The following is a 14,970-nucleotide window of genomic DNA, read 5'->3' as shown; positions in this document are numbered from 1 at the left end:
GTTTTGTGAGGTGCTGCTGCAGATATGAAAGGCTGGAGAATGGCACAGCTGCATCTGTGCTGCAGGGCTGTGGGGGGGGAGAAATGTCACAGACATTAAAGACCAACGGGTGGTGCTGGTGCAGGGAAAGCAGCACAGGAGCTGCCAACCCCAGAAACCCCAGGGCAAGAAACCTCGGTGGGTGCTGTGGGAGCAGCACCGGGGTGGGGTGGATGTGTCCCTCAGCACATCTTGCCCTGACCCCCAGCAGGAGCCCCTCTGCCAGCCCAGCACCCACTGCTGCAGCCACCGGGGTGGGCAGGGTGCCAGTCCTGTCCCTGTGCACCTGGAGCCCCTGAGAGCTGCCACTGCCCCAGCACCCAGGCAGGTACAGACCTCCTGCCTGACACACACCAGGGGAAACCTGTGACAGAAGCACAGATGTGTGTTCAGGAATCTACAGGTACACAGGAAAGCTGTTGGCTACACAGCTGTGTGTGTGTGCAGGATACAGGTACACCAGCACCAGTGTGTGTGTGTGTGTCAAGGCTCATCTTCTGTGAGCTGGAGAGCAAAAAAAAAGCACAAGGGCACAAACCAGATTCTGTGTGTGTCTATACTGTACTTACACAGGCACATCCCAAAGGCAGAGCACGGGTGGGTCTAATTACAGCTTTCCCTTTATGAGCCATACGTGATTGCAGGCTCAGCAGCATAAAGTATTTATTTCTTCATATATTTATATGTTTAGAGGGAGAAAAAAATATTATCTCAGAGGTAGATCTGTCTGCCCTCATGCATAATTTATATATTTATATAAAAACATGTAAACATTAATGTATAGATATAGGTATAGACATAAACATAAACAGAGCTATGTATATGTCTACGTATTATCTATCATATACAGGGAGAGATAGATGATTGCACACATTTTAAATTATTTTATACTTGCATGCTTCCAATTGTATGTGTGCACGTGTTTGTCTACACATGCAGACACCCCCATTTAAAAATATATTTATTATGCTCTTATGTGTGTGATTTATATAGGATATATATTATATTTTACATTATTTCTATATTTTCATGTGTTTTATATTTATAAATATATTTTTATAAATATAAAATATTTTATATTTTTATAGTTTTATATTTATAAATATATAAATTATAATCTATTAAAAAGTATTATAAATTATAATCTATTAAAAAGTATTTATATTAAAAAAAAGGTTATATACATGTGAGTGAATGAGTCAGTGAGTGAGGTTAAACTAATTTTTTTTAGATTTCAGAAAGAGAGGGGGAGAGGGGAAGGAAAGAAAAGAAAATGGAAGAAAATGCACACAAACTCATGCATCCCATATATATATATACACACATATACATATAAATATGTGTATGTATATAGATATATACACATATACACATATGTATGTATATATATATATATAAAAGAGGTGATAATAGAGGATGGGAGAGCTTGCAGCCTCACACACAGCAGATACCCCATGTGCCTTTTAAGGATGGTGGGGGGTTTTTTCTACTGTTCTCTGTCTAAGTCTTGTTCTGTCTCTCAGGGAGAAGGGAAGGTAGAATGACAGAACATAGAGACACACACAGGATTAGTCACATATATAAGTAAACAAAGTAAATATGGCAGGGGGTTGGGGAATATTCTCTGTGTGTGTGAATAGAGCACACACTTGCTCATGTATTTAGAGGTGCACATTTCAGAGGTGTTTCTATAGCAAGAGAAAGAATATGTGTGGGCAGATGAGCAGCTTTCACTTCCACTCTCTGAGTATCTGTGCATGCAGAAACCAAAGGAGTATTGTGTGCCTAAATATATGGGGGGGTTAACATGTGTGTATCTCTAAGTGTATAATAATATATACAATTCTGAATTCATATATATGTGTTTATATATGAGACTATCGTGTATTTGTGTGGATATTGTGCTCTCTCTTTTAGTACCTATATATAGGTACTAAAAAAAAATAATATATATATATATATATATATATATATATATATATATATATAAAAGTATGCAGAGAGAGGGGGGGTGAACGAAGGGGTCACGCTCCCATCCCTTTGTGTTTATATATATATATGTGTGTGTGTGTGTGTGTGTGTGTGGTTGTGCATATTTATAGCAAGAGAAAGGTAAGCGTGTGTGTATTTGTGTGAAAACACTCTCTGCATGTGCATATGTATGTTTGTGTTTATATATATAAAAGGAGAATTTTAAGTCCTCTCTATCCCTTTTTAGTGTAGCTCAGTGAGAATTATGAATCCGTGAGCAGTTCACGTGCTCTCCCTGTAATTACATATCTATATATTTATATAAAGAGAATTATGTGTCTGACCCACCTATATATATATTAAAACATATGTGTATATATGCATCTATATAGGATACCTATGATAAGAGAGTATTGTGTGTGAGAGCTATTGTGTGTGCAGAGAGACTGCACAGGCTATAAGCATCCCTCTGTATGTATATGCATGCCATGGACTATACAGGGGGAAAGCAAGAGACAGAATGATGATAGAAAATGTATGTGTGTGTGTGCTTGTGTGAGTGTGAGGGGGGTTTTCTGAAGTATATAAGCAAATATACACACACGTGGACATCAGGAGAGAATAATGTGCATGAGCAGCTCTCACTCTGTGTGTGTGTACATGAACAGCTCTCAGTACATATATATATATATATATATACTGGAGAGGGGTGGAGTGTGTGGCTGTGAGAAGCCCTCCCTCATTGTCCCTCCACATATGTATGTATATATATGGGCATATAGAGAGGTTAAGAGATAAGGGTGTGTAGGAGTGGGGTGTGAAGTATGTATGGTTATATGTGTGTGTGTATATATATATGTAATTATGTTTGTATGCATGTGAACAGTGTCTCTCTATATCTATATAGGTATATATATGTGTGTATATGTAAATATGTACCTGCATATATAGATGTCTATTACATAGCAAGAGAGTATTGCAGGTGTGAGAACAGTTCTTTGAACATCTCTCAGTACATATGGAGATTTGCAAAGGGAGAAGAGGAAAAGAGAGACCTGTTACTTTTCCCCCCATTATCCAAGTATATGTTTTATATACATACACCTCTCTGTGTGTATAGCAAGAGAGAATTGTATAATTCTCTCTGTAAAAAGCAGTCTGTCTGTATATACACGTACATGTTTGGGTATATATAGGAAGAGAATTATGTTAATAGCTCTCCAAGAATATATCTACATATATAGTGAGAAGTGTGTGTGTGAGAACAGCAGACTCCATATAGATGACATATATGTATACGTGCATAAGTATGCATACATGCAGCAAGAGTATTGTGTGTGAAAGCAGCTCATTCTATATTTACACATATGTATACATATGGAGGGAGGACAGTGTGGTTTTGTGTAACCAGTATGTGTGCTCTCTAATTATAAATGTGTATGTGTAGAGTGACAACTGTGTGTATATATATATATATATGCATTCACATATGTATATATACAGCAAGAGAGAGCAGTGTGTATGAGAACGGCTCTTGCTATCTCTACTTATGCATATGCATACAGATGGAGAATGTATTGAGATATATACATATATTTATGCACCTCAGAGGTGATATGGGGGGAGGTGATGGAAAAATGTGTGTGAGTGCATGAATTGCCCTTGCTCCTTTTGTTATGTATATTTTGTGTAAAGCAAGAGAAAGAATATGTACGTGAACAGCTCTCTCTATATATGTGCATACATATATGTGTATATATATATCAAGAGAGGGGTGTGTGAGAGAACAGAGCTATTTGGCATTTGTGTATATGCATACTTTTAATACAGTGAGAGAATTCTGTGTGTATGAACAGCTTTGTGGTGTGTTTATAAGTAAGTATGCATATATGTATATTTATATGTAATGAGAGAAAGGTGTGAGAACAGCTCTAAATATATATGGATGTATAAATACATCGTGAGAGAATTTCGTGTGTTTGAGAACATTTCTTTGTATAAATACACATATGCATGTGTGTGTGTGCACACGTAAATATTCACATGGGGGAAGGGGAGGAGTATGTGTGTATCACAGGAGAATTTGTGTGTGTGAACAGCTCTCCCTAAATATTTGTGTACTTATATGTAGTGAGCAAATCAGGTGTGTGTGAACAGCTCTCTTCTCTTTGTGTATGATGAACATGTACATATCAGGATGTGTGTGTAGCAAGGGCTGGGTGACCAGGTCCCCCGTGTAGTGGGGGAATTACGTGTGTATATGAACAACCCCGTAGGGAAAGAGTAAGTATTTGTGCAAATGTGTGTGCATTCAGACAGCAAAATAAAGGAGCATCGTGTGAGAGCTGTATATAAACTTATATGCATTTATATGGAGAGAGAATAGTGTGTGTTTGTGTAAGGATGTGTGAGAAGTGTCTCTATAGTTGTTTATAAGTATCTATGCATATATACCTGTATTTGTGTGTATGCAAGAGTAATGGTGTGAGAACAGCTCTCAGTGTATGTGTATTCATGCATACACAGAGCATGTGAGAGGAGCATGTGTATACGTGTGAGCAGCTGTTTATATATGTATATATGTATATATGTATATGAGAGGGATATGTGTATGGCAACAAGACACGCTGTGTCTGTATAAGGAGATATGGGGAGAGAATGTGTGTGTCCACTGGGGCTGTTTTCTCCCATCCTCTGTGTAGCTCTCAGAGAAGCTCTTTCTCTCTCTCTCACACACACACACACACACACACACAGAGCTTCACCCCATAGATCCTTTCATTAAAAATTTATATATTTATGTCAGTAATTTAAAAATATATACCTAGGATTTCATGCGTATGTGTGCACTTATATTTCTTGTAGATTTACATATAGCTATTACAATAAATAATAACCCTTGTATATTCCATATCTGTAACACACATGGCACACACGCTCCCCCTATACACCCATAGTGTACAGACAGCTCAGCTCTGCCTTTCCATCTGGGTACAGCATCAGACCTACACACGTAGACACACATTTGCACGTTACACACACACACACACGCACACACACACACACATATTACACCTCCTAAGGCACCCGCCCACCCCCCACCCCCATTGCAGCCGTGGCTGTGGGTGCCTCATCCCGGGGGGGGGGGGGGAGGGGTGGGATGGGAATGTGATGCTGCCAGACCCGGGGTCAAGAGGTTCCTTTTGGATGTCCTGGGGCCGCTCTCCCCCTTCAACTCCCCCAATCCCCTCCCCCCCATCCTAAGCTCCCCATGGCTCCCAGAGGCTGGACGCAACTCATCAGAGGGAAGCCTGGCCAGGGCCGCTGCGAGGGGTGCAGAGCCCCTCTGTTTGTGGGGGCTCGACTCTCAGGGGACACAGCACAGCACACCCCGCTGCAGGATGAGGGGGAGGGGGGCACGGCCGGGAAGGATCCTCCCCCGGCAAGGGGAGTGCCCGGCCCCAGGGACCCCCCGCCCAGCTCGGGCAGCGGGGGATTGTCCCCTCCGGCTGCGGGGGCCCGGGCGAGGGAAATGGCGGAGAGGAGTCGAGGGAGAGGAGGAGGAGGAGGGATGGAAGGTGGAGGGCGGTGCGGGCTTGGCGCGGCGTGCGGGGGTGGGGAGCGAGAGTGTGCGGATCTGTGTGTGCATGTGCGTGTGAATGTGTACATGTACGTGTGTGTCCGCGTATGCACACCCCTGTGCATGTGTCCCGGTCCCTGCACAAGCCTGCTGCTCCCACCCAGGCCCCCGGTGTGCCGGCTGCAGCCCCCTCCCCCTCTGCACTCCCACCCCTGTCGGAAGCACACGCATCCCACTCCTAGTTGCGGGGGCAGAAGGGCCCCTCCAGGTCGGCCCCATGCCTCTGCAAAGCGGGCGTTGTGCTTCCCCCGGGAAGCCTCGTTCGGCGGTGGGATTTGGGAGGGAGTATATGTGTATTGGGGGGTGGGTTCATAGAGCCACTGCTCCCCCACGGTCCCCCCCCAGCCCATGCAGGCCTGCGGCGGGGCGAGGATCCGCGGTTCACACACATACACACATATGCACTGTGCCAAGCTGAGGGTCCCCACAGTCCCCCCACCGTCAGCACACCGGGACACGCCGCGCTGCCCGCATCCTCCACTGCGGGGCGATGCCCGCCGAGGGGGGGGGGGCACATCGAACATACAGGGCTACCCTCTGGGGGGAGCCCGTCCGGGCGGCCGTGAGGGTTGGGGTCGTTGGGGGGACGGCCCCCTTCGCCGGGGCGGGGACCCCCGGCCTCGGCGCGGCGTCTCCGCGCTGCTGCTGGCGGCCGCGGGAGGGCGTCGCCTGTGTTAGTTCCCTCCGGAGAACCCGGGGCCAGCGCCGCCGCCACCGCCCCCCGCCGCCCGCCGCCTCCCCAGCCCCGCAGCAGCCCCTCTTGGGCGGCGGGCGGTAGCGACAGCGATGCACGGGGGGGCCACCGCCGGTCCCCAGCCGCCGCCGCGCTGGGCGCCCCCCTCCTCGCTCCCTTCGCCGTGCCGGGCGCGTCCCCGAAATCGCGGCGGGGGGCGGCTGTCGGGGCGCGGCGGAGGGCGGGGAGGCGGCGGCGGGGTAGGGGGCTCTGGGGCGCGGGGCACGGTGCGGGCGGGGCGGCGCGGGGGGGCCGAGCGGCGGAGCGGGAGCCCCGCGAAAGGGCCCCAAGAAGCACAAGTTGGAGCTGGCGGCGGACCAGGCTGTTGTTGTTCTCAACGTGGTCCGCCCCGCGCCCATATAAGGGGCGGCGACGGCGCCCGCCCTACCAGAGCGCGGCGGCGCGGAGCCGAGCGGAGTCCGAACAGGCAGGCAGGAGCACCCCGCGCCCGGCCTCCGCCACGCCGCGGCTGCCCCTGACCGGCCCCGGCCCCCCCGCCTCCATCCCACCGCCCGCACCCCCCCCACCCCAACACACACAATGTCGGTGGAGCTGGAAGAAGCCGATCTGCCCCTGACCGAGGCGGAGGAAGCGCCTCTCTCCCCGGAGAAGAAAGCCGCCAGTAAGAAGGCGAAAGGCGGCGGCGGCTCGTCGTTGTCGCCGTCGAAGAAGAAAAAGAACAACAAAAAGAAGAACCAGCCGGGCAAATATAGTCAGCTGGTAGTGGAGACGATCCGCAAGCTGGGGGAGCGCAATGGCTCCTCTCTGGCCAAGATCTACAACGAGGCCAAGAAGGTGGCCTGGTTCGACCAGCAGAACGGCAGGACCTACCTGAAGTACTCCATCAAGGCCCTGGTGCAGAACGACACGCTGCTCCAGGTCAAGGGCACCGGCGCCAACGGCTCCTTCAAGCTCAACAGGAAGAAGCTGGAAGGCGGCGGCAGCGAGGGGGGCGCGGGCAGCAGCACCCACAAGTCCCACAAGAAAGCCACGGCCTCCACGTCCCGGCGGGCGGAGAAGAAGCCGGCGGCCAAGAGCAAGAAGCCCGAGAAGAAATCGCACAAGAAGGGAGCCAGCGGCGCGGCGGCGAAGAAGGACAAGGGCAAACCCAAGAAAGCCACCAAGAAAGCAGCCGCGTCCCCCGGGGGCAAGAAGGTGAAGAAGTCGGCAAAGCCCAAGGCACTCAAGAGCAGGAAGGCATGAGAGCGGGGCGCACGGAGCTCCCCGCCGCCCCCCGGACTGTGAACCCCGCCGCACAGACTGCTCTGAGGACGGACCCCAGGGGACCCGCTTTGTCTTTGTGTCGCTGACTCGGCTCCGCAGCCGCCGCCGTGCGCGGTGAGCGGGGCTGCGGCTGTCCCAGCCACCCCCTTCCCCTTTCTTTCCGACGCCTTATTTTTTTCCATCCCCCCCCACCCGCCATATCTCCCTCCCGCGGCTTTCCCCTATCGCGCCCTTTTGTTTACGACCGTGCCCCTCCCCGCGTGTAGACTGTTCCCGGACCCCCCCCCAACTCCCCACCCCCCTTCCCAACCCCTCTTTTCCCCCCGGTGCTTCACAGGGTTTTTTTCCCGCCCGGTTTCCATAGCAGCCATTTTGCGGCGGCGCCCCCGCTGCCCCCCGCGCCACGTGTGCCGGCTCCCGGCTCCCGCCGCCCGGGCCCGCGCCCCGCCCCTCCCGCCGCACGCTCCGTGCCTGCCCGCAGCCATTTCGAAAAGGGGAGGCGCCCCCTATTGGCTCCCGGCCCCCGTCACCATGGCAACGGCCCGGCGGGCGCCAATTGGCTGCCGCGGCGTCGGGGCGCTCGCGGGCGGCCGCCCCCTGGCGGGACAGGGGCGGGGGGGGCCGGGACGCCGGTTCAGGTCGCATCCTCAATGGCCTTTAATTTGGTTTGGTTTTTGTAAATTTTTTTTTTAAATCGGTGTTGGGTTGTTTTTGGTTATTTTTTTAACTTTTGGGGGAGGGTGGGGTGGTTTTTTTGTTCTCGGTTTTGTTTAGGGTTTTTTTTTTTTTTTAGGTTTTTTTTGTGTTTTGGTTTTTTTGTTTTCATTTATCGTCGTTTCAAATAAATTGATTAAAAAAAAGAAAAAAAAAAGTCGAGCTGTTGTGTACTCCCGGGGGCGAGGCAGCCGAGCGGTGGGTTCCCGGATGGGAAGGGGGGAGTCCCACTGGCCGGGGTCTTCGGGATGTTTGATACGGCAGAGGGGCTGCGGCTTGAGCTGGTGCCTGCTCCCTGCCTGCGGGGGAAGCTGCGCCGCGCCTGCCGAGAAGGGCAAGAGGGGAGGAGGATGAGGATTCCCCTTCTATGGAGCCTGGAGAGAAGAGCGCTCCCTACGCGGCTGCGCTGGGATGAGCTCCCTGAGCCGGAGGGGGGGGGAGAGGGAGGGGAAAGTGTGCTGCGGAAAAGAGGGAAACCCACGGCGGGGACCCCGCCGTAAGGACCCCACCGGGCCTCCCCCAGCAGCCGGGTTAGACCGGGGCACTTCCACCTCCATCCCTCGTCCCAGCCCCAGCTGCGGGGAGCTCTTCCTCCCTTCCCCCATGAGCTGAGGTTCCCGCTGTGCGCAGCCGTGAGTGACAGCAGGGGGAAGGCGCTGGGAGCCGAGGCCACCGCGGGCCCCGCGGAGCCACCTCCCACCCCTCGGTTCCTATTTATAGCTCGAGGTTGCATAAAGACCTGCCAGGGTTCTGGGCCATCCCGCCCCCCCGCCTGCGGAACCGAGGCCGAACCCAGAGCTCCGCACCCGTCACCGGGGAGCCCCGGAGGATCCCGGGGGTGCAGGAGAGGGAGTTGGCAGAGCCCAGCCCGCAGGTTTGCTCTCCCCAGGGGCGGTGTTGCAATTGCACTGCGCCTCACACGGGCGCCGTGGTTATCACCCCCCCCCCCCGCCCAGGCCAGCCCTGCTGTCACCACTGTCACCTCCGGAGAGCATCGAGCAGGAGCATCCGTGGCCCCAGAGCTGCTGTCAGCCTCTCCGAGGTGCAACATGGTCCCTGCCGGTGCCTGGGGAGCTCAGAGAGGAGCAGCCCAATGCACGGGGCACCCACAAGGAGGGGTCAGAGGAACAGCACCCAGCCGGTGCCTGGGGGCAGCCATCCCACCATCAGCTGCCCATGAAAGTCCAACACCGAGCCCAAATACCCTGGGGTACCGGTAGAGCTGCTGCATTCCAGCGCTGTCTGCAGCTGGCTCCTCAGTCAGCAGATGACACTGCAGGTTTTGAGGGGATGCCACCACCGAGGTCTGGCTGCTGCCTGGAGCCAAGGCGAGGGGTGTCCCTGCTCCCAGGAGGAGTGGTCAGACCAACCGTGTCTCAGCAAGGGCACAGCTCTGCCCTCCAGGCACATCCCCTGAGTGCTAAGGAGCATGATGAGCTCAAGGGTGAACCAGGGGAAGCATTCCTGTGGGCAGAGAGAGGGCATTAGGGTGACACCATGCTGGTCCAGATCTCCATCAGAGGGGCTGGCAGTACCTTACCTCACAGGCTGAGTCTGCCAGGAGCCGTGATGCCAGAACATCCCTGAGGGAACTCCCTTGAGTGCTGCCAGCCCTGAGGGCCAGGCTCTGGAGAGAAAGCCAAGCCCTGAGGACTTCGAAGGGCCAGTGACTCCACTGACAGTCCCAGAGCTGAGGTTATGTAGCAGGTGGAGACTGCTGCACATAGTGAGATGCACAACAGCCTCCTACAGCAGAGAGCTTCCGTGCCAGGTCCAGCTCCTTTAGGTGTCCTGAGGCAGCCAAAAAGCCTCACATACCCGCTGTCATCTCCTCAGAGGAAACAATGACCTGCAGACACCCTCTCAGGTTTTCATGAGTTCTGGGAAGGCTCCTCTCAGCCAAGTCCTTCCCCTTTTACAAGCTAAATGGCTTCTGTGTGCTGTGAAACATTCAGAAGAGCCAAGACCAGCAACACTGCTCCAAAAAACCACAAGACTCATCTCTTTGAATTGGAGGTGTAATGGTGACAATGGAAGTCTATTCCAGCCTTCTAATAAAGCCCAAGACTTCCACTTCTGGTCACAATGTTGTTCAGATGTGAAGTTTAGGAGGGGATGAAGGCCAAGAACTTCAACACTTGGCAAGACAGGATTTCCTTCGGTCTGCTATGCAACAGCTCAGCTTTCCCAGCTGGTCCATCACACGGCTGGCAGAGGAAGTTCAGAACCCAGATGGAGCTCAGTGTCAAGGTTACCACCTGTGCCACCAGCTTCTAGTGATGCTGCAGGTATCATCCCACCAGCCCAGGCAGAGCCACAGCCGGGGTGGCTGCAGAATTACTCAGCCCTGGGTGTGCAGCACAGCAGCCTGACCCATCCCTGTTCCCTGCCCAGGGCAGACCAAGCTGCTCAATACTCACTGCTGCCCTTTGATCTGGACAGCACATTAGATAGGGCAGGGGGTGCATTGCCCTACAGACCACCCTGCAGCTCCAGTCCTGACCTACACCTCCCACAGCCCAGCACAGACCTTACCAACACCCTGACCATGCTGGAAGTTGTCCAAGCTTCCCACAATCCTTCCTCCCAGACGGAGACAGGGAGCAACTCTGGCTTGCACACATCAGGACAGTGAACTGGGAGACATCCAACCAAGAGGGAGGGTGCTAGAGAACAAGACCACCTCGTATCCCCAGGCCTCCACCCTCCCCATCAGGATCACCATTTCTCCCCTGACCTCCAGATGCCCACCCATCTCCCTACCTGCCTGCAACCTCACCCTGAGGGCAGCCTGGGGGCTGGAGAAAGCACCCGTGGCATGGGGAAAGGCCTGCCAGTGACAGAGCAACCAGGCAATGTGACATGCCTGGAGAAAGAAGAGACAGAGAAGAGTTTCATCTGCTCCCAGGGGTAGGAAAAGACTCAGAGAAGGGTGAGCAGGACCACTGTTTTACTAGCCCTTTCCTGCTTGATGAAAACCGAGCCCAAACACCAGAGCCTGTTTCCATAGGTGATGTGACAAGACACAGCACATCTGACAGCATTCATCAGGGAACCAGTTTAATCAGGTACTGGGGTTGCACCATTCTTTTCAGTGTCACAAGGTCTGCATTTTTTCTAATACAAAGCAGCACTCTCAGGTTGAGCAGAACACAGGTCCTGGAGAAAACAAGGTGAGAACAAGACACGTGGATACAGACAGGTCAGCAGGAAGGAAACCCCTCATCCTCACCTCACCCATGGCAAGTGACACCAGAGGAGGGGGGAGATCCCAGGGGGGTCTGCACCACAGCAGTGGGGCTGCGGCCTGCCCCCCACCCACCTGATGTTAGGGTACCCCTGCACAGCCATGGGACACATCTACAGCCCCATGAGCAGGACACTGATGAACACACAGCTCCCACTTGTCCCAAAGGAACGAAAAACCTCTTCATAAAACCACCTGACAAGCATCCAGGTTTATCCAGTCCAGGTAAGTAACAAAACTGAGGGGCAGAGTAATTACTGCATTCACAAGATTAACAGCTTATTCCATAGGCTGAACACATGCTACTTGCAGCACATTAAAAAAAAAATTAGCAGCTTCTGTTTATTTCTATTTAAAAAACACATCATGAAAGTCTACAGTCCAATCACCTAGGAACTGCTGCATGCACACACGACTCTGTCCCTTCACAGAAGCGGGGCTGCTCTTAGCAGCCAGGACAGCTGCCCCTGCATCAGCTCTTCCAGGTGTCACAAGACAGCCATATCCTGCCCCCATGCTCCCACAGCCACTGAACAGCACTAAGAAGGGGTTTTAATACAAACTCTAAGGTTGTTTTCTTAAAAAGAAATACTAATCCATTGAGGGTTACAGTTAACATATCATCATCACTTTATTTCTCAGAACCAGAAATAGCGTTGAACAAACAAACAAACACAACAGAAAGGACACAGCACATCATTTCCAGAAGTGCAACTGGGGTACAGGGCAGCTCTCAGCAACATGAAGGGCTTCTGCAGCCGGGAGAGGAGGGGAGCCCTGGCAGAAGATGGCAGCTCCCGCTCCTGGCAGGCGCCTGACCTTGCGACGCTCTCCGAGGGGATTTGTCACCACACCCACCGCCCCACCCCACCAGTGGGACCCACGGCTTGTGGGACCACCAAGTCTCCGAGTACCCACTGAACCAGGGAGCTGCAGGAAGGGAGCTTCGCAGGGAGGTACCCCAAAATACAAGGCTTTAAAATAAATAGGACCAGAGCTTCTTTACAGCAGGCAATGCACTAGCTTTACCATGGACAAAAACTAACAGTCACTTCTTGCCAACGGAGAAACTTTTCCTCCTTTTCACATTTTCCAGCCCCCTACCCTCCCCACTGCAGTGCAGCCGGGATGGCATTGCTGGGAGAGTGCAGCAGCAGCAGCCAGTCCCATCCTCATGCCAGGGCAAGCAGGACCAGCTTGGGGGACTCCTCACAGCCCCAGGGCTAGCAGCGGCAGCCAGGGGTGCCTGTGTCCATCCCCACACCAGCCCAAACAGTCCTCATCAGCCACCAGCAGCTCTGCACCATGACACAACCACACAACTCCAAATGCCACCACCGCCAGCAGCTGTGATCCAGCTGCCTCCTCCAAAAACACTTCTTTCAGAGGTAAGAGGGGCAGAGTAGGGGTACAAGCAGGGCCTGATCTCACCCATGCTCCCCCAGCACCCTGCCGCAGCCCAGGCGGGGGGGGCTAGTGGAGGGCTGGTGGGGCGCTGCCTGGGCTCATCACATAGCCCAAGCTCAGGGATAAGAAAGGGAACCCCGGCCCCACTGGGAGGGGAGGTGGGACAGAAGTGAGGCGGGGGCAGGGAGGGGGGCCGGGGGCAGCGCTCACTTCTTGGAGCTCTGCGTTTTCTTGGGTAGGAGCACGGCCTGGATGTTGGGCAGGACGCCGCCCTGGGCGATGGTCACGCCGCCCAGCAGCTTGTTGAGCTCCTCGTCGTTGCGGATGGCGAGCTGCAGGTGCCGCGGGATGATGCGCGTCTTCTTGTTGTCGCGGGCCGCGTTACCCGCCAGCTCCAGAATCTCAGCCGAGAGGTACTCCAGCACCGCCGCCAGGTACACCGGGGCCCCGGCGCCCACCCTCTCCGCGTAGTTACCCTTCCGCAGTAGCCGGTGCACCCGGCCTACCGGGAACTGCAGGCCGGCCCGCGACGAGCGCGACTTGGCCTTTGCCCGCGCCTTGCCGCCGGACTTGCCCCGGCCCGACATGGCCGGCAGCCAGCGGCCCCTCGCCGCCGCCTCCTCCTCCTCCTAAGAAGCGCCGCACACAAACAGCCCCGGCGCCTGCAGGGAGATAAACGCCGTTACACGCCGCCGCCAGACCGCAGCACCACCGTCCCCGCCCGCTGCCGCCCTTACCCGCACACCTCCGCCGCTCCGCCCTGCTCGCTGACCGCCGCCGCACTGACCGCGCCGCCGCCGCCGCGCCTCGGATATCAGTGCCCGCCCCGCCGCCCGTCGCTTCCCATTGGTTACCGCCGCCGGCGGCTCAGCGCTGATTGGCTACTGCGCCAATCCCTGATTTGCATAGGGCTCGCTGAGCCGCGGTTCTGCCGAGGGCAGCGCCCGGCGGGGAGCGACCCGGCTCTGCCTCCTGGTCCCCGCGGGCGGGGACCTGTGCTGCCGACCGGCTAAGGAAGCCCCCACAACCCCGGTAGCTGCTTCGTGGCTGTGCCGGGGCGAGCGAGGGCGTTTGGCCGGAGGTCTTCCGGGTGTCCTCGCAGCGCTGATCCCTATGCCACGGCCTGCGGATTGGGGGGATGCTACGGAAGGAGGGGGACCCCTCGGAGGGTTTTCCCCTCATCGGGTTGTCCCCCCCTCCCGGAGCATCCCCTCACAACGCCCACAGCCTCCCTATCAGAACAAGTTGCAGCCAAGGGGAAAGTTGCCCCCGAGCCAGCTTTTGGGGCCAGGTCACGCCGGGTTGAATGTGGTCACCTCATCTCCAGGTAGAAGCAATCGCTGCAAACAGCCTTGGGCGAGCATTCAGGCTGCACTTTAAATGTGGTGTATTGTAGCAGTGACATCTCCTTATGAAATCCTCAGCGTACGGGCGTTTTTGTCAGCGATGGTGCTGCCGGTGCTCACAGCCTGGAGGGAGATAATGGGTACCCTGCGTCTTTGAATCACCCCTGCCTCCCTGAGAGAAGGATTATGTTCCCCGGAGCAGGCAAAGATGAACGTCCCCTACGCGTGCTCAGCACCTGCACTCCCTTCACAGCAACTTGAGACCTGAAATGCATTGGAGATGAGACAGTGACCTTTGGAAAAGCCTCACCCGCAGTTAGCACTGAACAGGCTGGGGCAGCTGAGCTGCTCACCCTGGAGGAGAGCGATGGGCAGGCAGAGAGAGAAACCTCCTCTGCGGCTCCTGCAAGGACAAGCACCCTGGTGATGACTCCAGCACCTGAAGACCTACTTATTCTGCCGGGAGCTGCTCATGGCGTGATTCTCCTGCCTCAAGTCACTGTGGGAGTGATGAGGAGCCACCCTGAGAGCTCAGCAGCTCATAGCTGGTCTCCCCAGCAGATAGAGAGGAGATATGAGCTCTACCTGTGAAACAGGAGCAATGGGCTATGCTTGGCAAGGGGTACACAGACACGCACACACTGGCAAG

At 54.2% G+C, this 14,970-nt stretch overlaps 2 protein-coding genes across 3 annotated transcripts; one reads left to right on the top strand and one right to left on the bottom strand.

Annotated features, from left to right (window-relative positions):
* The first annotated feature begins 6,766 nt into the window (after positions 1–6,766).
* On the top strand, positions 6,767–8,451 carry H1-10 (H1.10 linker histone). Its single transcript, XM_071755953.1, has one exon. The coding sequence runs from the start codon at positions 6,924–6,926 to the stop codon at positions 7,584–7,586; it is 663 nt and encodes a 220-aa protein (XP_071612054.1). The 5' UTR covers positions 6,767–6,923; the 3' UTR covers positions 7,587–8,451.
* Positions 8,452–12,174: 3,723 nt separating this feature from the next.
* On the bottom strand, positions 12,175–13,833 carry LOC139801546 (histone H2A type 2-B). 2 transcript variants are annotated; one of them, XM_071755951.1, is made up of 2 exons: positions 13,713–13,833; positions 12,175–13,637 (listed from the first exon to the last, which is right to left on the bottom strand). In XM_071755951.1, exon 2 carries the CDS (start codon positions 13,560–13,562, stop codon positions 13,182–13,184), a length of 381 nt encoding a protein of 126 aa, XP_071612052.1. In that variant the 5' UTR covers positions 13,563–13,637; positions 13,713–13,833; the 3' UTR covers positions 12,175–13,181. The 2 variants fall into 2 exon arrangements, with proteins under 2 accessions (XP_071612052.1, XP_071612053.1); XM_071755952.1 differs by having other exon boundaries at positions 13,721–13,761.
* Between the last annotated feature and the right edge of the window lie 1,137 nt (positions 13,834–14,970).

This window comes from Heliangelus exortis, chromosome 12 (assembly GCF_036169615.1).
Source record: "Heliangelus exortis chromosome 12, bHelExo1.hap1, whole genome shotgun sequence".
Classification (NCBI taxonomy): Eukaryota; Metazoa; Chordata; class Aves; order Apodiformes; family Trochilidae; genus Heliangelus; species Heliangelus exortis.
This window is presented reverse-complemented; position numbering and strand designations above follow the sequence as displayed.

Excerpts from the sequence above, each read along its gene's own strand:
- LOC139801546 (XM_071755951.1), bottom strand. The coding sequence starts at position 13,562 with ATGTCGGGCCGGGGCAAGTCCGGCGGCAAGGCGCGGGCAAAGGCCAAG.
- H1-10 (XM_071755953.1), top strand. The coding sequence starts at position 6,924 with ATGTCGGTGGAGCTGGAAGAAGCCGATCTGCCCCTGACCGAGGCGGAG.